Source organism: Caloenas nicobarica, chromosome 21 (genome assembly GCF_036013445.1).
Source record: "Caloenas nicobarica isolate bCalNic1 chromosome 21, bCalNic1.hap1, whole genome shotgun sequence".
NCBI lineage: Eukaryota > Metazoa > Chordata > Aves > Columbiformes > Columbidae > Caloenas > Caloenas nicobarica.
The window spans coordinates 4,835,076-4,860,737 of NC_088265.1; the positions used below are offsets into that span (position 1 = coordinate 4,835,076).

A 25,662-nucleotide genomic window follows, 5' to 3' on the forward strand; every position below is an offset into this window, starting at 1 on the left:
GGGGATGGATTCACCAGCAGGCCGAGACTCTGTGTACGGGCAGGAACATCTGGAAGAGGCACTCAGGCAGCAGCACCTTCAGCCATCTCATTCTCATTTCCCTGAACCCTTTTAGCTTGCGCTTTCGCTGCACTGTGCCAAACGGCATCCCGGTGCTGCCGGAGCACTAATATCCATCATCCGGCCGCGGTCTGTAGAGCGCTCAGAAATTTTGTGCTATTTTCAGTTAGTTTTCCAAGTCGAGCTTATTGGCTTGTGGGCATCTGTTCCCAGATGGAGAACATGTGGCCGGTGCCTGCGTGGGGAGGGGAGCAGCCCCGCTCATAAAGCAGCATGGGGGACGAGCGAGGGAATCTCTTCCTGGAGCCTGTGAGATGCTTTTGGGGCTGTGCAGAGTTGGGCCCAGACGCTGGGATTTTAACGCTGCTCTGAAACCCCTCTGCAAGCAGAATTTGCGTGGCAGCATTGCTTGTGGTGGGAGGTCGCTTATCTGATGCCTATTAGTCGTGGGGAAAGTACAGGAACCTGGGGGCAGGATTAAATCTCAGCTCAGCTGCTGTTTGCACTGCTGCATGCTTCCCAGCCCTGCTTACTTTTGAAAGTGAATAGTAAGTAATAAATTTTCCGGGGTGATTTCCTTAGCAAGTAGTCGTCGTGCTAAAACTGGTGAAATTCTTGGGGTTCCTGAAAACGTCCCCGCCTTGAACAGGCTGCGTGAGCACTGCTAAATGTAACAGCACGGAAGGAGGAGAGAAACCCAGAGCTCCAAATCAAAAGTAAATTTGCAAAGCAGCTTTTCTAGCCTCGCGTTCCCAAGTGAAGCGCGTTAATGCGTGCAACGCGGCCGTGCTGCTTTCCAAGCCCAGCAGTGACCAGCGGGGCGAAGCCGCCTTCCCTTTGCTCTGTGCTCGGTTTGCTCATCATTGCGTTCAGGGGCCAGAGGTGCCAATTTGTTTTGTTGCTAAGATTTTCGTTCCCTTTGTGGGAATAAAGCAAATTTTGTTTGGTTGGGATTCTCTATAGCTTCAAAGACGAATCAAATCTGGGTTGCCAGCTTCTTTTTGTATTGCAAGAGATGCCTGTTTTCCATCCCAAACCGTCCATGTTTTGCAGCTCAATAGCACATCCTAGACAATGGCTTTAGAAATCAGACGCCTGCATTTTGGACCCACAGCGCTGAGGCGATGCCAAGCGACTCATGGGGTGCCAGAATTCGTGCACATGGGGAGAGAGAAGGAGGAGGAAGAAAAACTTGCTCCGATGGGATGTTTCCAAGGAGATCATGGTAATGATCTTCCATTTCCATATTGCTTTTCATCCCCTTGCGGGGTGTTCTCTCTCGTGAGCAGACGTTACATGTGTGGAGAGCGCAGCAGCCGTCCGTACAACGCACGGTGTGGTGGGGAAGCTCTGGTGCTGCGGAGAGGATCAACCCCTGAAGCTGTGGGGACACTTGGGGACGTAGGACGTCCCTGCCCCTTGGGCAGCACCCGTGTTCAGTGTCCGTGGCCGCTGGGCACAGCGCACCAGTGTAGGGAGTGACCTTGCCGCTGAGTAACAGCATCTGGGTACGTCTCGGTCCTTCCCCAGATCAGTGTCATGGGTGGGACGTGTCTCACATCAACTGGTGTCCAGCTCCGAGCCGTGGCTGGACACGCTCTGGCGCTTGGCTGGTCGGAGCGAGAGCCCCGTCACGAGCTGCTCAGGTCTCTGCAATTTCAGCTGGGGATGAGGGTCAGTGCTGGAGCAGCATCCCACACCGACATGCAGGGTGGTTTTCCTGGCTCATCCATCCCTTTTCCCCTGGTTTGGGCTGGCTGGGGGAGCCGTGTCAGCCTGGGGGGGTTGCAGGGCTCTGCAGAGGGTCAGGAGGTTGTTAATATATGATATTCCCTCGTCCTTGTGAGCCCCTCTCGCTTTCCAAGAGGAGGAAGCAAGTCTGAGCTCTGCTTCTCCCCTGTGCAGAGATGGGTTTGCAAAAGCCACAGTTTCTTCCGTTTTTTCTTTTTTTTTTTTTTTTCCTCTCCTCTTTTCCTGCCCCAGAATTTTTCCCTGGCTTGATGAATTTTTAAACAAAAACATGGTGAGGAGAGAACAGGAGAGTGGGGGGGAAAACCCAGGAGAGGACATGGGGGAAAAAGTCTTATTTTCAAAACCAGAGTGATTTCAAGTGGAAGTGAAAGTTTAGGGTATGTTTTTAATTTTAAAATTCCAACTAATTTTAAGTCACTTTATTGACAGAAGGAAATAAATTTCCTAATGCTCTTTTTAATAAACCTCAGTTTTACAAGTAGAAGCTGGTTTTGGAAAAATACTGTGGAAATATGGAAGCAAAAGGCAACTGCTGTGCCCTTTAATTCCTGCCTTGCTGTGATGGGGGTCGGTGCCCCCAGAGGTGGGGGCTGAGGCTGGGGCAGGGGGCAGACCCCGCTGCTGATGCCTCTGGGTGCTTGTCCATCTGTCCGTGGGGAATGGCAGGGTCAGACACCTGTACATGAGGACAGATGTGGACAGATGTGGTTCCCCGCCTGTTCACGCAGGGCACTGAGCACAGCCAGGGCGTTGGGTGCAATGGGCCAGAATTCGGCACAGATTGGAGCCCCCCTGCTCTTTGTGCTCCAGCTGGAGGGACCAGCTGATAACGCTGAGGAAGATGAAGGAGACAAGAGGGAGCAAAGGGATGGAGAGGGGCGGTGGGGCAGACGAGGGGGCTGGCATCACCAGGGAGCCCTGAATCTCCTCACTGGGAGGGCTCGTCCTACCCCGTAAGCCAGGTTTATGGCTGCTGCTGGCGCTTCTGTCCTGAAAAAGTCATCCCGAGAGTCTGAATCGGTGATGTAGCCGTGTGATACCATGGACACCTTTCTGTGCATGCGTTGTCCCCTGCAGAAATCTACCCCATCCCATCCCACTGACGCAGAGGCAGGAGCTGAGCGCCCGTGTTGGAGAGGGGCTGATCCCGCTGCTCTGGCCGGGCGGGTTTCTCACAGCTGTCAGCTTGGCAGGTAGATTGAGCGCTGTTAGGAAAACAGCTTAAATCCATCTCCTGTAAATTTTGCAGAGCAGGGAGATCTTCTAGCACATCTCATTGTGTTTCATACTGGAGCAGAATAAGAAACACTTTATGATAATTTTTTCAATGACTTTCCAATTTTTTTTTCTTGGTAAACTGTCTGCAATCACTTACAGTGTTCCTGAAGGGATTAATTACCCTCTGGAGCTCATTGTGTGCATTTCATATTCAGAACCGTTGGATGCGATGCCTGGCTTGGATCGAGCGAGGGGTCACATGGCATTTCTTTTTTCATCCCTTTTCCCCTGTTCTGTTTTATCTGTCAGGCTCCTGGGGTGTGCGCTCCCAGTCGCCGGTTTGGTGGTCGCTCGGTCCGTACGCCGCACGTGATCGCAGCTGCCTTCTCTGCCCCGCGCTCCTTTGTCAGGGGGAAGCGCAGCCAGGAGAAGACAAATCGCTTCCTTGTTTGAGTGACTTTTGGCTGATGTTTTCCCCCAAGCCATGGTGTTGGCTCAGCTTTGCCTGCAGCAGTCGCGGCTCCAGGCTGCACATCGTCAGTGCTTGGACGGGCCCCCGGAGCAAATGTGGGGAGAAGAGCCCAAAGCACATTGCAGCGCTGCTTCCCACAGCAGAGAGGGCTTGTCCAGCGTTGAGCGGAGGTGGGATGTCTCGGAGGGGATAAATCGCGGCTGTGGTGCTGCCGGAGACCCCACCGCGCCGTCCTCACAGGGTCACGTCCCCGGGAGGACGCTGCCTGCGGCACAGCCATGTGCTCGAGGCTTTGGCGGTGCAGGGAACAGCATTGTCTCCAGCCCGGCGGGGGGATCCCGAACCGTCCAAGCCGGGGCGTGCAGCTCGGCGTGCTCTTGGCACGCTCACACGGTTCCTGCAGCATGCAGGGGACGGGGCTTGTTGCTGCACAGGGCTCTGGAGATGAGCGAGAACGGCCGCTCTCGTGTTTAACGCAGGAGCAAGCTGATGTGCCTGGGGGCTTGTGGCTGCTGTCACCGCACGTCTCTCAGCCCTTGGTGTTGGCAGATGTGTGGCAGGGTGGCAGCAGGAGCCAGCACTCAGCGGAGAGCTGGGATGCCCCGCTGAAATCCCTCCTGTTGGTGCTGATGCCATTTTCAGAGCGTTTTCCCTCTGGCACTGCCAATCGTGCAGTTAAACTTGCACTCACGGGGTGGGACAGCGGTTCTTGGCATTGAGTCCTAAAGCGTCCGAGTTCCTCCCCTCACCATAACGCACATGATGGATTTGAGGTGACAAGCACTCTGTGCCATCCCCCAGCCCCACTGGGTGCCTGGGCAGGGGTCCCGTGGACTTTGGGGTCTGGGGGATAGAGCAGGGACCGAGTGGCAGTGGAATGGGACTTTCTGGTCCCAAGGTGTCCTGCCTCCCATGGCACACCCAGATTTCCTAAAGGAGACAGGATCTCCATTCTCTGCAGGTCACCTTTGGTGGGAAAAACACAACTGCTGCTCAAGAAAACCTTTTCCTGGCCGTGGGGACCGACCGAGGGCACCGCAAGGGGTGGAGCGGGTTGGAAGCAGCCGGAGCATGGTGCAGGTCCTGCCACCCTCACCCCTGTGCTCCTCATGGGGAACCATCAGTGCTAAGAACAGACAATTTATTTGTACGCATCCCTCTCCCTGTGAAGGGTGCTCGAGGCACTGCGCAGCAATTAAAGCAAGTTCGTGATAATAGCACCGGTAGATCAGCAGTGTGGAGGATTTGGTGGTGCTGAGGATGGATATGGGGAGACCCAGGATCTCCCCGGCAGAGACCCAGCGTCTCCCCGGTGTGGGGATGCGGGGCAGCAGGGTGAACCCCTGGGTCTCGTTGCAGCCGCTGTGCTGGGTGTGGGGCTGTGGGATGGTTGGGGATGGCACGTGGGGCTGCACAGGTCCTGGCTCCGGTGGGGGAGGCACCTTCCCGGGGCAGGTTCGGAGGAGCAGGTAACAATCACAGGATTGTGTTGGTTGGAAGAGACCCTCAGGATCATCAAGTCCAACCATTCCCCCAGCCCTGGCACTGCCCCATGTCCCTGAGAACCTCATCTCCGTCTGTCCAACCCCTCCAGGGATGGTGACTCCACCACTGCCCTGGGCAGCCTGTTCCAATGCCCCACAGCCCTTTGGGGAAGAAATTGTTCCCCAGATCCAACCTCAACCTCCCTGGCGCAACTTGAGGCCGTTTCCTCTGGTCCTGGCGCTTGTTCCTGGGGAGCAGAGCCCGACCCCCCCTGGCTCCAAGCTCCTTTCAGGCAGGTCAGAGATCAGAAGGTCTCCCCTCAGCTCCTGTTCTCCAGCTGAACCCCCAGCTCCCTCAGCCGCTCCCATCACACTCGTGCTCCATACAGCCTGGCAGATCTAATGACAGCATTCAGGGGGAGGAGGGGGTGCTGTGGGGGAGGCAGGGACAGGGGTGGCCATGGGGGAGCTGTCACCATGCTTAGGAGAGTGGGGTTCACCTGTGCTAGTTTGGGTCACCCCAGGCGCTCCGCTGAGTGACCAGGGGCCCTGGAGCTGTTGGTTCCTGTGGGCTGCACAGGGGACCTGGAGGACAAACACTGCACGTCGGTGTGTCACTGTGAGAGCCACCGACCCTCCTGCTGCCGTTCCACCTATGGGAGGGTGCAGCAGGTTTGCTTTGGGGTGGATGTCACCTGGGCAGCTGGTGGGGTAGAATGAAGAGACCCCAAAATGCACAATGTGCACATTGGTCCTCAGCCCCACCTGGGCTGCTAATGCAAATGCTGCTGCGATTTTCAGGGGGTGAATCTTGCCCCGGTGTTTGGTAGGACTAGCACTCTCAGACCCCCTGGCAGTGCTCGCCGGGGACCGCAGGTGGAGGGTGACCCTAAGCGTTGCGGGGTCCCGGTGCTCGCATGTGCAGGGACTGGTTTCTGGCTCTCCGCAGGCTGCTGCGCCTGGTGCCAGAGTGAATTTGGCACCTGGCCGTCCTGCGAGGCTGGGTCGGGGGGACAAGAAAGGCTGAGCCCTCCCCGCTGCCCGCGCCACAGGCAGCAGATTCAATTACCCCCGTGCTCGCACAATGGCCATTTATCTCCGAGAGCAAAACCCTGGTAACCGTCAGGGCAGAGCGTGAAGGGCTGATTAGGGGTGTGCGGGGAAGGGTGCCGGGGTCGCGTGCAGGCACTTCCCTTCCCATTTCCAGGGCTTTCCGTGGTAATGGCTCCTATTTTCCTCTGTTGTTAGGACGTCACTCACACGCGGCTCAAACGACATCTGTCAAAACATGTCCCCCCCGTCCTTGGGGCTCCTGGGGAAGAGGGATCTGTTGGCCCCGTAATGAGCCTGGCATCAATTAATCATCAGCCTTAAAAATTAGCATCGTGGCAGTACACGTTGGAGGGAAACGATTCCCCAGATGGAAGCAAAAATAGCCTGGGTTATCTCCCTGCTCCCACAGGAGGTGGTAACAATAGATCCACTAAGAGGCTGGAACTCGTTTAAGCCGGGTTCACCCCCCAGGCTGGGGGAGCTGGAGATGAGCTGCCTCCCGCCCTGGCTCTTCTCTCGAGGTGCGCTTGGGGACCCCCTCGCGCCATGGCTGGCGACCTTCCCCGGGGTCTGGTCCTGCCTGCAGCCAAACCCTGGGCGCTGGTGTCCCCTGGGCTTTGCAGAGAGCCCAGGGCAAGCTCTGAGCCCCTCCCCGAGCTGGGGTTTGTGGGGAGCAGCACCGCAGGGATCTTGTTACTCTGGAGTGCAGGATGCTCGTCCCAGGGCAGTGCGGCTGGGCCGGGATGAGGGTTCAGCCGGTGCCTCGGGGACACGTCCTGCTCCGGGCGGGCTGTCCCTCAATCCTCTCCAGCTCTGAGCAGCACCGGTGCCTGCGGCAGCTTGGCAAGTACCTTGCCAGCTCTGATGTTCAGGAGCTCAGCATTGGGCTGAGGGTCTCCGGAGAGCCCCTGTGTGGGAGGTGACCTGGGCACCTCCCCTGGAGGTTCACGGTGACTCTGTGACTGTGCCATGCTGGCATTTCCCACGCTCAGAGCTGCTCTCCCTCGCTCCCAGGCAAGCTGTCACCCAGGTGAGCAGCTCTGCTGCCTGTAGCCCCCTGCAACTTGGGTTTCCCACCCCCATCACTTGTCAAGGCGGAGAGCCTCCAGCGCCGGCTGCATTTTGGGTCCTTCCTGGTGGTTCTGATAAGCCGCTCGGCGCAGAGCAGCTCTGCAGGCTGTGGCTGGCGCGGGAGCCAGGGAGGACATTTTGCATTCTTGCTGGAGACGCACGAGGGCTCTTTGGCTGATCTGGTGATGGACAGACAGACCAAGTGTCTACCAGAGCCCAGCTGAGGCCGGGGAGAATTGTGTTTGCAACGCATTGCTCTGCACAAAGCTCGCAGTCACAAGGCGAGGGGGACAAAAGGCTCCCTGTTCGCTCCGTCCCAGTGGGTGCAATTCCAACAGTTAAAAAGCAAATGTGAGTTGTTTGTCTCTCTGAATATAAAGCTTCCCCAAGCATGGCCGTGTTCTGGCTGGGAATGGAGAGTTTGGCTCCGCTAATGACTCTGTTTTCTCTGCAAAATGGAGCCACCTCGAGCCAAGAGCTGCCTGGCCGGGCCCTTCCCCGCCGACCCTGGTACAGGGACGTGGGCTGGGGAGAGGACGGGCTCCTGGGGCTGATAAACGCCCTTTCAGCCAGGCCTGAGTGCCCAGCAGAGAGCAGGGGAGGGATGAGCATGGGGACGCTGCCCGCTGCGCTCCCAGGGCTGATGGCCACCCCCGAGCATCCCGCCAGCGTCCAGCATCTTCCATGCCCAAGGAATTCAATGTTCTCAGCAACAGGAGCCCCAGACTGGGTGGGGCGGCTCCCTTGGGTCATCGGGTCTGCTGATTTGGGGCATCCGATTGATGCAATTGGCTTGATGATCCTTGTGGGTCCTTTCCAACTCAGGGCACTCTATGATTCTATGATCTGAGTGTGTGTCCAAGGGCTGCTGTCGCAGATCAGGGAGCTCTTGCGTTGTGTCACTCCTCACCTGTGTTTGGGTGGCGGTCCTCGTGGGAGGGTCTGTGAATCCCCGTGGTGCTGGATTTTCACCTGTTTTTTTATTCCCAGACCAACTGGAGAAGGAAGGGGATGGATGCACGTGGTTGGCGGTGGAATGGTGCTGTTGTACCAGCGATGTGCCTGGTCCTTGGCAGCTGGTTGTGCTGGGGAGGGGACGGGCATGGTTGTGACGCTGCTGCAGGACCTGGGAGCAAACACGAGTCTGGGGGGAATGACTGCAAACCACGTGCTGCAGCCAGGGTTGGGGCACAGACACGGACCCACCGTCTCTGTGGAGGATCCTCAGCAATAACGGGGCGGTTGCGATGGTGGCAACGCCTGATGTGGAACAAGCACTGTCTGTGTCCCCTGTGTGTGGCTCCCGGGGGGCACATCGTGTGTAACCCCCACGTTTGTAGCAGCCGAGCTGTGCTGGGCACAGCCCGTGGGATTCCGAGGAGTGTCTGAGGGAGCTGGGGGTTCAGCTGGAGAACAGGAGCTGAGGGGAGACCTTCTGATCTCTGAACTGCCTGAAAGGAGCTTGGAGCCAGGGGGGGTCGGGCTCTGCTCCCCAGGAACAAGCGCCAGGACCAGAGGAAATGGCCTCAAGTTGCGCCAGGGGAGGTTGAGGTTGGATCTGGGGAACAATTTCTTCCCCCAAGGGCTGTGGGGCATTGGAACAGGCTGCCCAGGGCAGTGCTGGAGTCACCATCCCTGGAGGGGTTGGACAGATGGAGATGAGGTTCTCAGGGACACAGGGCAGTGCCAGGGCTGGGGGAACGGTTGGACTTGATGATCTGGAGGGTGTCTTCCAACCAAAATGATTCTATGATCTCCACTCTCACCCAAGGGTGTCGCTCCTCCCTGGCTGCTTCTGCATTCGCCCCGTGTCCCCCTTGGTTCGCTCACTCTCTGGGCTGTGGGGGCTTGGAGAAGGGTTGTGCACATCAAGGGAGGGTGGTTGTGGAAGGAAGGAAGTGGCCGTGACTGGTCATCAGCCCCATGCCCTCCGTCACGCTGTGGGATCCCTGCTTGCTCCTCAAATCACAGCCAGAAGCAGGTGCAGGATTCTCCCTGCGCCCACGTCCCCCTTCTGCGCCAGGCAAAGCTTGGGGTGGGGGCTGGTGATGTCCCCAGATGTAGGGCACATCTGGAGGGCACCGAAGCAGTTAAGTGAAGGGCTGATTTGTGCTATAGAAACCCGCAGTTCCTTCCTTTGATCCTCTGAATCAGCCCATTGCCTCCTTGGTATAAAGCCCCATTTATCTCTGCTCTTCCCAGTAAGTTTGAAGGCGGTCGCGGCTCGTGGCTCCTCGGCGGCAGCCAGCGAGCCCGGCTTTCTCTTCCGCTGAAGCAGAATCAGGTGAAATCTCTATGGCAACTAGCAGATGACAGCGAGTCTTGTTGCCTTGGAAATGAGGCAAGGCAAAAAAAAAAAACCACACCACCCAAAAAGAGCCATCTGGAATTTTGAATTTCCACAATGTCCAACCCTCGTCTGGTGACACGTGGGGAGCGTGAACCCCTCCGGGGCCTCCGAGTGGGGCCCGTCTGCACCTTCTGCCTCGCCATGGGGTTGGTTTTTCTATTTTTTTTTTGTTTTCTCCTCACTTCTTGGTGTGTGTGGTTTTTTTTTTTTTTGCACAGGGTTTGCGGTGTCGCCTTAATCGCCTGCTGGTGGCTGCATTAAAGGTGTCATGTGCGGAGCATTTGGGGCTCCTGAGGTCCCCAGGCTGGGCTGAGCTGTGCCGCGTTGCTGGTACACCCTGGTAACACTAAACCTTGGGGTTACAGCAGACTCTGGGGGGAAACTGAGGCACGGAGCGCTGCTTGGCCAGCCTGACCCTGCACTGCAATGTCCCCAGCTCAGGACAGATCCCAGGTGCAGTGACCACAAGTGACGCCGTCTCCGTGTGCCCGAGGAGTTGGTGTAACCGTGCTTGTGTGTTTAGGGCGCCCTGTGGTGCGGGGATCCGGCCCATCCACCCGCCGTCTGCCACCCCGCTCCTTCCCAAACTGCAGAGGCGTTTCCTCTGGGTTATTCTGGAGACACACCGTGCTGGGACAGGGATGCTCCCAGCTCATCCAGTGCTTCCCCAGAGCAGCTCTGGAGGCGGCTGCAGCACAGGGATGTGCAGCGAACAGGGGCTGCCCCGACACGGGGGATTTGGGGCTCTCCCGGTTCATCAGGAGAGCAGAGGACGGTGCGGAGGTGGGATGCACGGGACATGGAGTAGCCAGAGGCTCTCGCTGCTGAAAAAGCAGCTGTAATTTGGATGCGCAGGTGGGGTGGTTTAGGGCCAAGCACAGCATCCATTGAAAGAATAACCCGCAAATGGGCTGGGGGCCCGGTCTGGATCTCTCCAGTGGGTTCACTTGGAAACTTGCGTATGGGAGAGACCCAATTAAGTAGATTTATGGCTGCTTTAGCCTGAGAAAGTCTGAAACCCTTTTAAAAGCTTGGCTGGCTGGAGCCAGACGGGGTCCAGATTCCAGGTCTCTCAGCCCTGCCCTCGTTACGAGCAGCGATTCGCTAGGCTTAGCAGCAGCGCTCGCCCCAGCAGTGCTGATTCGGCTGAAGTCTCAGCCTGTCACCGCTGCTAATTTTCTGCTCTTGCATCCCAGTGGGGAGCTGTTGGGCCCCACGCACGGTGGGGTCTGTGGTGATGGGGACGGCGGGTACGGGCAGGGGAAGGGGTTCCTTCCCTGCCGCAGCCACCTCTGGAGCCTCCTGCAGAGCTCGGTTGTTTCGCAGAAGGGCCCAGCAGGGTGTGAGACATGGGGCGGCCGTCCCAAAGCAGGGTCCTGCCACTGCTTCTCTGGCTGTGTCCCCGCAGGGGCTGGCGCTGTGTGTGTCACACTGTCCCTGCTGGTGTTGCACACTGTAACCCCATTGCCTCCCCAACTTTTGCTGCTTGGCCTTTCCTCCCTCGGCCGAGGGTGAGCGCAGGACATGCTGGGCTGTGTCCAGTCTCCTCCCCACAGCCTGCACAGGGTACGTGCGGGGTGGCAGCAAGCTGGGAGCCCAGCCTGCCCTGGCTGGGGACAGGGACCTGTCCTCAGGTGTCCGCGGCGTCCCCTGCATGTCCCCAGTGCCCGCTGGCAGGAGGCTGTGCTTCTGCATCCCACCTCCAGCTCCGCCAGCCTGGGGGCTGCTGCCTTCTTGTGGGAATGGTGGCCACACTTCTCCCCATCCGTATGTCTGGGGTGTTTCAGGGGTGCCAGTCAACCGTGCGGGTACCAGGTACGGTGTCACCAGGGTGCTGCATGGCACGGGGTTCTCAGCCCTGTCCCTGCACCTCAGGGAGCCGGACCCACTCCTGACACTGCTGTGGGAGACACCAAGGAGCCCCTGGCAATTAAACCATGGGAGTGCTAATGAACCTGCTGCCTTCTGACAGGGAGGGGCAATGGGTTTCCAGGAAAGGGTGAGATGCCCTCCTGGGTGGGGGGGACGTGCTCTGCCTAGCTTGGGTGCGCTGGGGCATCTCCTGAGAAAGACGGGTGGTTTTGGGGGTCCCAGTACATCCCTGCGGGGAGCATGCGGGGATTGCAGGGATGGGTCTGGGCTGGAGAATGAGGCCGATGGTGGAAGCAAACACTGTGGACCAGGCAGTCACCCCACAGAGCCCTGTTAGCCATCTCCGCTGCTCATTTAGCCTGTTTGGTAGCTGTTAGGCGAGAGGACAAGAATTAATTAAGCCACAAGGATAAGGATCGCAGGTTGTGACCATCCCCCTGCCCAGCCGTCGAGGAGCATGAATCAGAGCTGGATGTAAGAAATGCAAGATGAACCCATTTTCCTCCATATGGAAAGACTCCGCTGGCACGCCAAGGCGCCGGCAACCAAATTGCACCGTGCGGGGTGTGAGCTGGGAACCCGCAGTGCTCGCAAGGTTTGCACCAGGCTCGGGATCTCGGGTCTCCCCTCGGGCCAGCAGCCCGACTGTGCTGGGCGCCTGGTGCCAGAACGGAGGGTTTGCAAGGAAAATACCAGCAAAATGACGCCTGGGCGGATTCATTCATGAACGCAGCGGGAAACACGGGCTGAGACAGCACGGTGGGAGACGGGTGTATCTGCATGAGGGTTTATGGGGCCGGGGAGCTCGGCTGGGCTGGAGGAGCCTCACGGCCCCGGGAGAATGGTTTTTATTGCAGAGTTTATTAGTGTATTTTTCAATGCGCTGGAAGGAATTGAGCAACCAGTTAAAAATGTCTCACGGCCTGGGGAAATTTGTTGCAGCTACTGTGTAATCGGGGCCCACCATAATGACTCAGAAGCACCACGAGGCCGTTTACAGCAAGTTCGCATTTGCCATTAAAATCTTTACTGGGTCGCCAGGAGTCCTTTCCGAATCTGATCTTCTGAAACGAGACAGATTGGGTCACAGGGGGCAAGAGAACATGCATGCAAGCACCATGTTCATGCTGTGCATGTGGACATGGGCACAGACGGTACATCCACGAGAGCCTGGTGCGCTCGTGCCGGTGTTGGCTGCTGCCATCCTCGTGCCGGCATATGTGCATGTGGGCACGTGTGCGAGGTCATGGACACGGGTGTGCACATGCACACATGCACCTTTCTGCAGACGGAGGGGTTTTGCCACCACATGGCCCGCACATGAACGCACGCATGATGCAAACAAGCGCTGGGGTGACACACACACACACACACGAGTTTCCGTGCCAAGGCACATGGGGCACACGTGTCCATAGACACGGCTCCGCCTGGCCCTGGCGGGAGCTGTTGGCCACATGCTCCTTTGAAACGAGCTGTCACGAGCCGTTTGGAGTCGATGATTTCCTCATTCCTTGACGTACTTGGCCACGTCGGCTGCGCCCCGTTGTGCAGGCAGAGGAGCTGCCCCCGCTCGCTCCTGGGGATGCCGGGAAGGGCTGGATGTGGGCTCAGCCTGGAGCTCCCCACTCTCCTCCAGGCCTGGCTTTGCTGAGCCTGGCCCAGTCAGACCCGCAGCGCCTTGCCCTGAGTCAGCCCTTCGCAGCGCAGCTCCCTCCTTCCTCCTCCTCCTCTTCCTACTCCTTGGCTGCCTCCAGCCCTGCATCGTGCCTCGCCGATGCTCCTTCTCTCAACGATGGTACCTGCTGCTTCCCCACTATGCAGGGCAGGAGAGGGGGCGATGGGCAGCGCCTCGGTTGGGACTGGTCACCCACGATGCCAGGTCACTGTGCCGGCACCCGCCGTCATGTCGTGGGCAGCACTGCCCGCGTTTAACAGCAAGGCAGGCGATGGAGCCGTGCAGGAGAGCGCTGGCAGACGCTGGGGTGGGCTAGGGCTTCCTGCCTCAGTTTCCCCATGTGTGAAGCAGAGCCGTATTGTGTTTGCTGACATTGGAGAGAGCGCTGAGCACTCGGTTAAGAAAGGAGCAGCAGTGGGGGCTGGGGTGGCCGGGAGAGCTGCCCAAGTGGGGCTGCAGGACAGAGCTGGTGAGGGTGGCTTAGACCCAGCCTGGCACAGGGGGGAGCCTGGTGACCTCCCTGCGCAGGGCCTGGGGACAGTGGCTGTGTCTCAGTGCTGCGTGGCCGGGCTGGAGAAGCACAGGGCCGGAGCCACAGCCCCTTTGCTCCGTGACAGTAGGATGGAGCCTGCAAGAGCCAACAGGGAGCTGCAAACGGGGCTGCAAGGCAGCCTGGAGCTGGGACGGAGGGGACGGCCGGTCCCCGAGCCTGCAGGACATGTCCCAGCCGCTGCTGCCGGGGAAATGAGCCTGGCTGGGGCAGCGTGTCCAACTGACCCTGCCAAGGCACAGGCTGAGCCGTCCCCGCTGCTCTCCGCTCCGGCAGCTGGAAACATCTGGCTGCGGGAAGCTTGCTAAATCGATGCGGGGAGGAATCCAGCTCACTCCTGCCGTTCCCACACTCCAGCCTCTCCCAGCGGCTCCGGTTTCGGCTCAGCTCCGGCATGTGGCAGCACAGCCAGCCCCGAGACAGCCCCGTCCCCCCGCTGCACCTGGAAAACAGGCTGCGGGGGGCCCTGCTGTCACTGTCCTGGCCCGGCACAGCGGGGACAGGCGGTGGCACTTCAGTGCTGGCAGTGACACAGCCCATGGGGCATGTGCCAGAGGTGGGTGAGCAGCTACTCGAGTCTCAGTTTGGCTTTTTCCCAGGTGAGAGCTGCTGCTTTTCCTGGGGCGACAGAGTGACCTGCAGTCGCCCAAAAGCTGGGGGCCAGGCATGGATGGCCGATGGGGACAGGGGTCAGTGCCATCGCCTTGAAACGCCGGCCCCTGAGCCCTTGGGTGCTTCTTCTTCCCTTGGGTCCCTGGGAGCCCTTGCTGCGGGGGTCCCCCAGCAGCAGCGGGGTGCAGGGGGTGGTGACACCCATGTGCCAGCCCCTCTGTTGAGGTGGCTGGGGATGCCTGGCCCCGCTGCTCCTCGGGATGGGGTGTCTGCAGCAGCGACCCGGGGGAGGAGGCAGCTCCAGGCCCAAGCGCTGGCTTTGTGCCCGGGGAATGGCTGGGAGGCAGCCGGGGTGTTTTTGGGAGGGAGCCGTGCTGGCGAGGAGGGAGCTGGCAGGGGTGGGAGCTGCTGGTGGCACCAGGGCACAGCAGTGTCTCTTCCATCCCAGCCCTCTCTGTCCCGAGCCCACGGGGACACAGCGCTGCGGGGTGTGTGTGTGTCACCCCTGGCTGCGACAGCCGGGCTGCAGGCGGGCAGCACCCACCAAAAACAGCCGGGATGGAGGAGCTGAGGGTGCTGAGTCCCACCCGGGGACACCAGTGGGTGTTTCATCGCTCCTCCCTAAGGTTTGGACGTGCCGCCCCTGCAAAACCTTCCACTGCCCTCAGCCTGCGCGTGTGGCAGCAGCGGGCTTGGCCTCACGTTCCTGCTCTGCCATTTCGAGCCTGAAAATCCATCTTTCCAGGCAGCCCAGGGGCAGGACCTGGCAGCGCTGGGGTGCCCCTGATCTGCCAACATGGCCCGTTCTGCCTGTCCCGCCAGAAGGGCCCAGGGTCCCCTTGTCCCAGCCGCAGCGCAGGGTGGGTGCCGACCTGGCACCAAGGGCCCCCCAAACCTCTGTGCCCCAGCCCTGTCTGCTCCAGCCCTCTGTCCTCTGCCCTTCCTGCCTGCACAGCCCATCCTGCAGCTCTGGGGCACCGGTCAGAGGTCCGTGGCTTTGATTAACTCCTCCAACACGCACTGGCCACAATGAAGATTTAATAACAAGTTCAGACTTGCCTCCTGCTAAGCCTTGTTCTGGGAGCTGGACCAGCGTGACCCGACACGCAGGGCCGGGTATCCTTACGTGATGGCATGTGCCCCGTGGACTCGCCAGCCCTCACCCTCATCTTCAACTGGCTTTAACCTGCTTGATTTAACCTGTCTCATCGGGGCTGTTCCCGCCTGTCACCACCTCCCAGGTCATGCGTAAATCGGAGCTGCTTCACCGGTTCGAGGTGCTGCTGCCCGGGCCGGTGGGTGAGCAGAGCCCGGGGACAGGGCAGCGTCACCCGTGGGTGCTGCCTGCGGCATGTCCAGCGGTGCGATCGGTGTGCGATGGGGACAGTGGGACAGGAGCCCTGCTCCTGCGCTGGCCGTGTGGCCGTGCCATTGCAGGTAGCCTGAGGGGCGTGTGCCGCCACTGTCCCCCTGGTCCCTGCATCGCTGCGGCTCACACGGTGCTGTCGCAAATCCCAAAGTGCTGGTTGCCACGTTACATTAGGAGGAGCTGCATCCAGCATCCCCGGCGCCCGCTGTCATTGCGGTTCAATGGCAAGCTGCGGCTGAAAGGCTTGAAATCGGGGATCAAAGCCGCGGTGGCACGGCTGTTAGATGCCGGGGAGGCACACGAGCGGGGCGGGTAGGGGACTGGAGCCGCGGCCCCGAGCCCAGCAGTGCTGCCAGGGCTGTGCCAGGATGGACATCCCTCAGTGTGTGTGTGTACGTGTGTGTGTGTACATGTGTGTGTGTGCATACATGTGTGTGAGTGTCTCTGGGGGTGTCTGTGCACATGCTTGTGTGCACAGCGGTGCATGTGTTTGCAGGTGTGTGTGCACATGTGTGTGGATGTGCATGTGTGTACACACATGTGTGTGCACAAGTGGCTGTGGTGCAGGTGTATGCGTGTGCACACGTGCATTTTTGGCTGTGCACACCTGTGTGCATGCAGGCCCGTGCTGTGGGGTGCACACCTGGAGAAGACCCAGGGCAACTGGAGCTTGGGGGTTTCCAGCCCTGGGGTGTGCCTGTGGGAAGGTCCCACCGGCAGCTCCAGCCCCAGCAGAAGCAGCCACCTCTCCCCGGGCACCGGGCAGGGCTTGGCTTGCACTGCTCCCTGACATCTCCTCAGTCCTGCGGGCTGCACACCGAGCAGTGCTGCTGCGGCACCCGTGTCCCCAGGCCGGAGCACCCCCAGGGTGCAGGGGCAGGTTTGGGGACATTCTTCCAGGACAGCTGCTCCTACGTGGCCCTGTGGAGCACGGTCACAGTGTTTGGAGGTCATCTGACTGTAGCTGGCCTCCTATCACCTATGTGGGTCCTGTAGCCCCATGTGGTCTCTCCCAGCTCATCCTTTCTGGACCAGACACCCCCATCCCGGCTGCAGCACCCTGAGGGGTGGCGTTTTGTGGTGGTGCTGCTCCAGCCCAGTGCCAGCCGTGCCCTGTCCCCTCCCAGCGGCATAGCAAGAGCTGGGGGGTCACAGCTGCAGGCAGAGGGGCACAGGAGCCATTCGTCCCTTCAAAGTCACCACCTTGTCTCTCTACAGACCCCGAGTCCCAGAGGAAGAGGACGGTGCAGAATGTGCTGGACCTTCGGCAGAACCTGGAGGAAACCATGTCCAGCCTGAGGGGCTCTCAGGTGTCTCACAGGTGAGGCCCCGACTCCAGACCCCCCCACCCCTTCCCCACAAGCTGTGTCCTTCGTGGGGCAGCGAGGGCAGCCGTGTGGGTGGGAAGGAGCTGACTGTGCCCCGTGGCTGGGGACCCTGCGCATGGGGGCTTGGAGAGATGCCCCCAAATCCATGGGGTGTTGTGTGGAGGGCTGCAGGAGAACCTGGTGCTCTGGGCCCAACACTGGCTTGCGTGCTCTGGGACAGTGGGGATGGGTGGTGCTGGCACAGGGGGCAGCCAGTTGCCCCCAGACCCCAGGCAGGGGGTGAGGTCTCTTCCCAGTGGTCGGGTGTCCCCATACAGAATGACAGACCGGCTGGGGTTGCAGGACCTCTGTAGATCCCCAGCCCCAGCCCTGCTCACGCAGGGTCACCAGAGCAGATCACACAGGTCGGTCCAGGCGGGTTTGAATGTCTCAGAGAAGGAGACTCCACACCCGCTCTGGGCAGCCTGGCCCAGGCTCTCGCACCTCACAGCAAAGAAGTTTCTCCTCATGTTCAGATGGACCCTCCTGTGTTTCAGTCTGTGCCCGTTGCCCCTCACCCTGGCGTTGGGCACCACTGAACAGAGTCTGGTCCATCCTCTGACACCCACCCTGAGATATTGATTCCATTGATCAGATCCCTCTCGGCTTCTCTCCTCCAGCTGAACAGCCCCGGCTCTCTCAGTCTGTCTTCATAAGAAGGTGCTCTAGGCTCCTCATCATCTTCATAGTCCACTGTTGGTCTCTGTCCAGTAATTCTATGTCCTTCCTAAACTGGGGAGCCCAGAACTGGATCCAGTGCTCCATGGACAACCAGAGGTGAAGGTGTCCCCTGTGCGGGTTTGCACTACAGGCTCCATCCCCGCCATGACTCAGTTTCTCCATTCTTTGTAGTCGATGATGGAGAAAGCCTCAGGCAGAGCTGACCGAATGCCCGGCAGCCCATGGGCAGAGGGGGGAACCCTGCCCAGAGCGGGGCTGAGGGTCGGACCCTGCCAGGGCCAGCGGGTGCGGAGGGGGCACCTCCCCGGGCACCCTGCAGCCCCCACCCCGCTGCCGCAGCCGTTTTTGGAAGCCTGGGCGTTGCAGAGAGGCTGTGTTGGTGTCAGCCAGTCCGGGAAGCTGAGGAGGCGGCGAACATCCTTCTCCTGGTGTTTTGTTGCCACCTCGTGGTCTCCCTCGATCCTCATTTTTGTGTTAGAATGGGCGAAAAACAGCAGCTTCACCCACCCCGCTTCACCCACCGCTCATCACTATGGGCCTTCTCTGTGTCGGCCTTCGATCAGCTTTGTCCGGGATGAAGCAGCCTGCTTGATTTAGCAATTCTTGACCGAGAAGCTCGTCTAGACCTTGCTCGGCCTTGCTGCACTTTCTGGATCTTTTCTGAGCCAGAGGCAGCAGAGCGCTGCAACTTTGCACAGGGCTGCAGCGATATTCCCTGAGCTGGCCATTCGCTGGAATTATCCGTCACAGCTCTGCCGTCCCTTTGCTGGGTGTAGGAGCTGGTTTGCAGCCTGGCACTGCTCACAACGAATCAGGGCTGCTTTGTGTTTGCTTTGCATTCGCTTTGCTTTCGCTTGGCATTCATCTGTGTCAAACTTCACCTGCTGCCTGCTCGCCCCAGCACTCAGCTCCATTGCAAATCCTCCGTCAGCCCCGATCTTAAGGAAGTAGGGTGAGGATATTAAGGGTGATTAAATTGGTATTGCTGGTGGGTTTTGACTATTAGCCATCACTTCCTTCTCTTGATGAGTTATGAGTACATCGCGTGGTGGAGGCCTTGGCTGGATCCCTGCCACAGAGAAAAATGACTATTGATAGCCCAGGGATGCCTACTCCTGTGTTCTGTCTCGTAAGCGGTTCTGAAATACGTGAGGATTTTCCCTCTTACCCCATGGCAGCTGAGTTTATTTGGAAGCTTAATCTGCCTTTGGTGAGAGCGCTCGGCAGCAGGCTCCCCGCATCCCTTCCGGAGCTCCGCCGCGCTGTGAGCTGCATTTTCCTTTCCCAAAGCTGTGTCAGCTCTTCTCTGGTATGTCATAATTACATACGTACCCACTAATTTTGCTCTTTGGAACGCTTCCTACAAGCGTGTCCGACACGGATGTCATCCGCAGTCTTTTGGATGCTCTGCATTGCCAGCGTCCCCGTAGCCGCTTCGGGCTCTCTCTTCATTCTTCCACAAACTATTCCTCAAATTTCTCTTGTTCTCCTGGCTCTGTTCTTCAACTCAGCAGCTGGGGGCTCAACCTTTGCTGTTCTCTCACTAGGACACAAGTTTGTTCCTGAAGGACATCACCGTACTTCTGGCAGCCTTTGCTGCAGGAGCTTCCTTGGGGGCTTGCTCGCGTCCTGCCTGGAGACGTGGTTTGCATCTGCTCTGAGCTGCCGGCAGAACATCCTTAAATAGCCTTTGTGCTGCCGACAAAAACGAAACCCTTTTAGCTGCCCCTTTTAGTTCCGCTTTAGCAAGCTTCCTAGTTTTTTATGTAGTTCCCTGTTTTAAATTCAATACTGCAGCCGGAGTTTGGCTTTTGGTGCTTCTGCAGGAACGTTGAATTCGAGCTAGGGAATAGCTCACTGATAGTAATGTTTGGAGCCAAGTGGAGGGCTGTGGGTTCCCAAGTAGCTGCTCCAAGAAGTAATAATTTTTGGTGTCTAAATTTAGTCTCAGCATCACTCCCTGACATGCAGTTTACCCAAAATACACCCCGAGGGTTGTGGGGAGTAACCGAACTCTCCGTTCCTGATGCCTCTGGGCTGGGAGAGCTGCACGCCGGGCAGCGCTGTCTGGGGGCGTCTCCTCCTGTCCAGACATGGAGATTCACTCTGCAGGGCTGTAGTGTGGGGTGCTGATGCAGGGACCCGCTCCTGGTTTGCCCCTCAGCATCCTTTCAGTCTCAGCCTCCGCTCCGCTGCATGGCCCACTGCCGCGTCCCCTGGGTCAGTGTGCCACCCCAATTCATGCTGTCCTGTGTCTGGGGTGATGCTGGGGTGTGGAAGTTGAAATGCTGGTTGGGAAATGGCCAAGGAAGAGCACCCCGGGCATGTGGGAGCACATCTGGTCTAATGACTCTCTGTGGGGTTCCGCATGACTCAGGTTGGGGCCAAGGCCAGTCTCCAGTGGTGTGTGGGACCCTCACAGAATCCCAGGCTGGTTGGGTTGCAGGACCTCTGTAGATCCCCAGCCCAGCCCTGCTCACGCAGGGTCCCCAGAGCAGATCACATAGGTCGGTCCAGGCGGGTTTGAATGTCTCAGAGCAGGAGACTCCACACCCGCTCTGGGCAGCCTGGTCCAGGCTCTGGCACCTCCCAGCAAAGAAGTTTCTCCTCATGTTCCGATGGACCCTCCTGTGTTTCAGTCTGTGCCCGTTGCCCCTCACCCTGGCGTTGGGCACCACTGAACAGAGTCTGGTCCATCCTCTGCCACCCACCCTGAGATACTGATCCCATTGATTAGATCCCTCTCGGCTTCTCTTCTCCAGCTGAACAGCCCCAGCTCTCCCAGTCTCTCTTCATAAGAGGACAGCATGTTTGCAGCCAGCCCGAGGTGGCTGCACAAGGTGCATCGCCTCTGTGGGGTGTCTGGGGCACAGACCTCCCCATGGCATCCCATATCCCGCTCCACAGTCCCTGGGGAGAGATGGGCACCCCCAGACACTGGGGGTGCGGGTGGTGTGGGTGTCCCTGGAGCGTGGGACACTGTGCTGGCACCAGGCAGGGCAGGAGGGGACTGGCCCCTGCTTGCGGAGGTGGAGGGGCTCCAGGACAGGCAGCATCCCTGAGCCCACGCTCCTCAGAGCCTCTGGCCTTGCCTGGCTTCTTCAACATGGGCAGTTTTCTTTTGTGAGCACTTGCAGCCCCAGTTTTGGGGGAGCAATGCAGGGCACAGACCTCCGCTGCCCACCCTGCCCTGCCCTAACCCCCGTGCACCCCGTCCTTGCAGCTCCCTGGAGATGACCTGCTACGACAGCGATGAAGCCAACCCCCGCAGCGTCTCCAGCCTGTCCAACCGCTCCTCCCCGCTGTCCTGGCGCTACGGGCAGTCGAGCCCACGCCTGCAGGCGGGGGACGCGCCATCGGTCGGGGGGACCTGCCGCTCCGAGGGCACCCCCAGCTGGTACATGCACGGGGAGCGGGCGCACTACTCGCACACCATGCCCATGCGCAGCCCCAGCAAGCTGAGCCACATCTCCCGCCTGGAGCTGGTTGAGGCACTGGACACTGACGACGTGGAGCTGAAGTCAGGCTACATGAGCGACAGCGACCTGATGGGGAAGACGCTGACAGAGGATGACGACATCACCACAGGGTAAGTGCCCGTGCCAGGGCTCTCCTGGGGGTTTCACCATTGGTGGAGGGGGACCAGGCATGGCAGGGATGGTTGGAGGAGTGCACAGATCATGGCCAGTCTGGTTGTGTGGATCGTGTCCCTGTCCCTGCGTCCCAAGAGATGCTTTCCCCCTGGCCAGGCAGCATGGCCCTTGCAGTGCTGGTGATGCTGGGCCAGCCGGGGTTGCTGGGGGCCAGTGAGCCGCTGAGCTGGGGCATTGCTCTCTCGGCGTGCACGAGCGTCCCGCTTGATCTGGGTGTTCCCAGAGCAAGGGGCTGAGAAGGGCACCTGGTGTGTGGGTGCGGAGGTCCCGAGCCAGAGCCCTGCTGGAGTCAGTACTGCTGCTTCAGGAGCACTCTCCCAGTTCACACCAGTGAGTCTGAGCTTCTCTCTCTAACCCTGGCACTGTGGGGATGTCCTGTGTCCAGCTGGGAGTGCTGGTAGCCTGTGGTGGGACAGGTGGGACAGGTGGGTCAGGTCTCAGCACCCCAGGGAACACTGAGGTGTCATTGCCGATGAGTGGAGCAGGGTGTGCTGCTGAGCGGGGTCTCCTCCTTTTGGGAGTCCCGTTGGCCTCTGTCCCTTCACTTGCGGGGCCAGGGACATCTCCTGCTGGGTCGGCGCAACCCAGCTCGCCCCGGGCTTGCATTTTCTTCCCAGATGCATCCTGCTCCTGCTGCACTCTTGAGGTGCCCCTGGCTCTGGCGGGGGTCCGGGGTTTCAGCATGTTGGAGGTTTCCTGTTTCAGCACAGGAGAAAATAAATAACTCCAGCATTCGAGTTGTCCCAGAGCAGGAGGAGGTATTTGGCCTCCTGACAGTGCAGCTCCAGCCCTCCTGGGGTGGCCGTAGTCACGTCAGCTCTTTGCGGGACAGAGCACAGCCCCTGGCTTCACACCCGTCCTGCTCTCAGATGTGGCCCTGAGGCATGTGACGGTGACAAGGGGGACACTGAGGGTTGCCTGTGCTGGTCTCTGCCCCTGTGATCCTCCAGCTTGGGGGCAAAAATGCCTGTGGCACCACGAGCATCAGATCCGTCCTCCTCACAGGCATGTGGGGTGGCCTTGGGGGGCTGCCCCGTGCTTGTGAACAGCGGTGCCTTGTGCTGGCACAGTGTGGTCCCCTCCTGGGGGCAGCCAGAGGTGGCACATCACCACCTTTTGTCAGTGGCCACCGGACCGTGGGGTGCGATGGGCAATGGGGTGGTTTGGGGCTGCCCTGGATGGCTGGGGCCACAGCAGGTGTGGCTGGGGGGGTGAAGGTCTCTGCTGCTCCCCGTCTTCTTCCTGGCTCATCTGAGAGCTGCTCGTGCAGGCAGATAACCTTGGGGTGCCCTTGGCTGCGGAGGCGCTGCTGGGAGGGGCTGACCTGAGCATCGCTTCGTCTCCATCAGCGACCGAGCAGGCAGGGTGCAGGCAGGGTGCAGGCAGGGGCCGTGATGGAGGGGCAGAGTGCAGGCAGGAGCAGCCCCGGCAGGACCCTCCTGGGGCTCAGCCCTGTGCACTGCCCCGGACAGGGGCTGCTGTTCCTCCTGGGAAGCGCCGAGGTTTGGGGACAGAGCCCTGCACAGCTGAGCCTCCCGTGAAGCCCTGGCCGCACTGCAGTCCCCCTGTGCCAGTGAGGCTCTCAGTGCCATGGCGAGTGGGGTCGGCACCACCACAGCCAGGTGCCACGGTCCCAGTTCCTGTGCAGCACTCGCAGTGTGATGCCCTGGATGTACCCCAAGGAAACCCCCAGTGCCCTGCTGCTGGGTGCCCTGTGCGGGGCACCGCTCACCGGGGCTGGGTGCAGGACGGCAGCCAGGACAGCACAGGGCCCTCTCATCCATGGGGACATGTCTGGGGGGCAGCACTGTCACCTAGCCACAGCTCCATCCCCCGTGGCCCCATGGACTTGGAGTGTCCCCCAGAGCTGGCAGGGCCTCTGTCCCCAGGGGATGTCCCTGGCTGGGTGATGGGGGACACAAGGGTGTCCTGTCTGGGAGCCTGGGTGCTGGGCGAAGAGCCAGACAGGGGCGCAGGAGCATCCCCTCCTCCCCAGAGCTGGCCGGGGTGAGGGGCTGCATCGCGGAGCACTCACCCAGCACAGCCCCCAGTCAGCACAGCCCCTCACCAGCACAGCCCCTCACCGTCCTCCTCCGCTGGCTCTGACCTAGAAAGCAAACACCGCCGCAGGCCCCGTCTCCCCGTGCCGCTAATGCACCGGGCAGGAGCCGAGCGCTGCAGATGGGGCCATCAGCCCCCGAGCCCGCGCTGTGGGCCAGCGCCTCCCCGCACCGCGCCGGCGCACACACAGGCTTATAGGGCAGTAGGTCAGAGCCAGCACGGGGACACAGTGACATGTCCCCTCCGAGACGTGCGGGGCTGTGAGATGGGACCTGCGGCTCACCAGGGAAGCAGCCTGGCAGGAGAAAGGGCTGAGGTAGGTGAGGCAGGGCTGAGGTGTGGGACTGTCCATGGGGTACTGGGGTGAATCCGGGGGGTGGTGGTTGGGGTGAGCCCAGCCCAGAAGGCACTGAGGGTCCTGGGGCCCAGCTCAGAGTGGGGGGATGATCAGGTCTGATGGTGAGAGCAGGGGTCAGCTGGGACACCCCTGTCCCCAGAAGCATTTCTGTATCAGCTGGACATGCCAGCATCCTGGCTCCCTGCCCACCCGTGCCCGCCTGCCTGTGTCCATTGGGCCAGCACTCGCGGCTCCACCAGCAACCTGCTGCTGGTTTTGGGGGGTGGAAAGCTCTGACTTTGCCCTCGCTGTTTGGCAGCAAAGCCCTTCTTCTGTTCCCTGTGTCACTGTATCCTCTTCGTGCCCTGCAGCAGGGCAGCCCTTGGCTGGCAGCACAGCCGGGGCTGGGAGCAGCCCTGCCAGGATGCGCCCACGCCATTGCCGGCACCGTGGTGCCTGAAGGGCTTGGCACAGGCAGCAAGCTCTGCTTAACACAGCAGTGTTCACTGGGATGGTGCTGCTCTCCTGCCCCATCCTGCCTGTCCTTGGGGCCTGGGCAGGGCACAGGCAGGGATGGCACCAACCCCTGGCACTGAAGAGTCTTTGCTCCCTTCCTTGGCCACTGTCAACTCAGGTTTCCAGCTGCCAGCGCTCAGCGTGCCGCCCACTGCTCCCTGCCCCTGGTGTCGGTCCCTGGGGGGCTGCGGTAGGTGGTGCTTTCCCCCCAGGCTGGGCTGGGGGTGGCCCTGGAGGTCACCCTGCTGAAGTCACCCCACCGAGATGTCCACCAGCACACAGCCCCCCACCACCAAGGGACCTCTGCAGCGGCACAGCCACCGCACAGGGCTGGGCCGTGGTGCAGCAGCACGGGCGCCTTCGTGTGCAGACCTGCGCATGAATCAGGAGGCGGCGGAGAGCACCCGAGCGGGGATGTTCAAGCCAGGTTTTGCCCGGTTTCGTCCCAGCCACATCCTGCATGTCCGAGCGGTGCCACCTCCACGTGGAGCTGCCGTTCCCCCCACAGCGCCGTGCGGCTGCGTGTCGGTGCTTCTCCCCCCGCGCTGTGTGTGCTCGGGGACCTGATGTGAGCAGCTCTGGCGGGTCCCGGGTGCTGGCGCAGGAGCGGGTGAGCGTGTGTCACCCCTTGGCGTGCCCTGGGGCCCTCGGGGACGCGGTGGGGAGCGAGCAGGGTGCTCTGGGGCATCACTGAGGTGGGGAGCTGTGGGTGCGCTGGCCGCCTGGGACAGGGTCTTCCCCTTCCCACGCCAGACGGGATCCCGGGCTGAGAGCATAACAAGAGTATCTGGTTGTCACTGCTTTGCACCACTCTGCCACATCTCCTGGGTTTGGAGTGCTCTGCGTGATGTTGTCCTTTCCGCCATCCTCCTTTTGTCAGACCTCTTGTCAGCTGCGCTGCCCCCCAGCTGCTTCCCCATAAACTGTGATGCTGCCACAGGAGTGCAGGGTGCTCTGGCTGTCCCTGGAGGGGTCTGTCAGGCCACCATGCCCATTGACGGGGGCTCAGCAGAGTCTGAGCGCCTCCCTGTGATGTTCAGCGTGTTGTAGGGCAGACCCATTGCCGAGGGCTCTGCCGCACTCTCCCTCATGGAAACCCCACGGCTGCAAGCAGGTCGGGGCAGGGCAGAGCTGTTCTTGGTGGGGTTTGTGGGTGCAGAGGAGCAGGAGCACCTCGCCCTGGCTCAGGTATGCAAGGTGACGTATGGGGACATGAAACCTCAGCTCAACCGTGCGCTCTGGGATGGTGCCTGTTGGATGGGCAGCTCCCCAGGTGAGATCCCCAGGGACAAACTGGGACAAGCTGGCTCCATCCTCAGAGCTGCTTAAATGCCCAGAGGTGGTAAAGTCCCGTGGGGATGCCCAGGCTGGTCTCATCCTGCCCCGGTGGCAGAGCACGGATGCTGCCGGGCCCGATCCTGCTGTCCCCCAGCACAGAGCCAGGAGAGCAGGGAGGGAGTGACGGGGGCTGACTGCTGAGTCAGCACCTTCCCGCTGCTGTGCTGCGGG

General features: G+C 60.3%; 1 protein-coding gene across 2 annotated transcripts in view; it reads left to right on the top strand.

The window, feature by feature from the left end:
• Positions 1 to 25,662, top strand: part of NAV1 (neuron navigator 1) — a 76,642-nt gene that overhangs the window by 26,937 nt on the left and 24,043 nt on the right. For both annotated transcript variants that reach the window (XM_065649482.1, XM_065649484.1), the window contains exons 5-6: positions 16,757 to 16,859; positions 20,810 to 21,175. In XM_065649482.1, the coding sequence (XP_065505554.1) occupies positions 16,757 to 16,859; positions 20,810 to 21,175 (469 nt within the window). The remainder of the gene's footprint in view (positions 1 to 16,756; positions 16,860 to 20,809; positions 21,176 to 25,662) is intronic.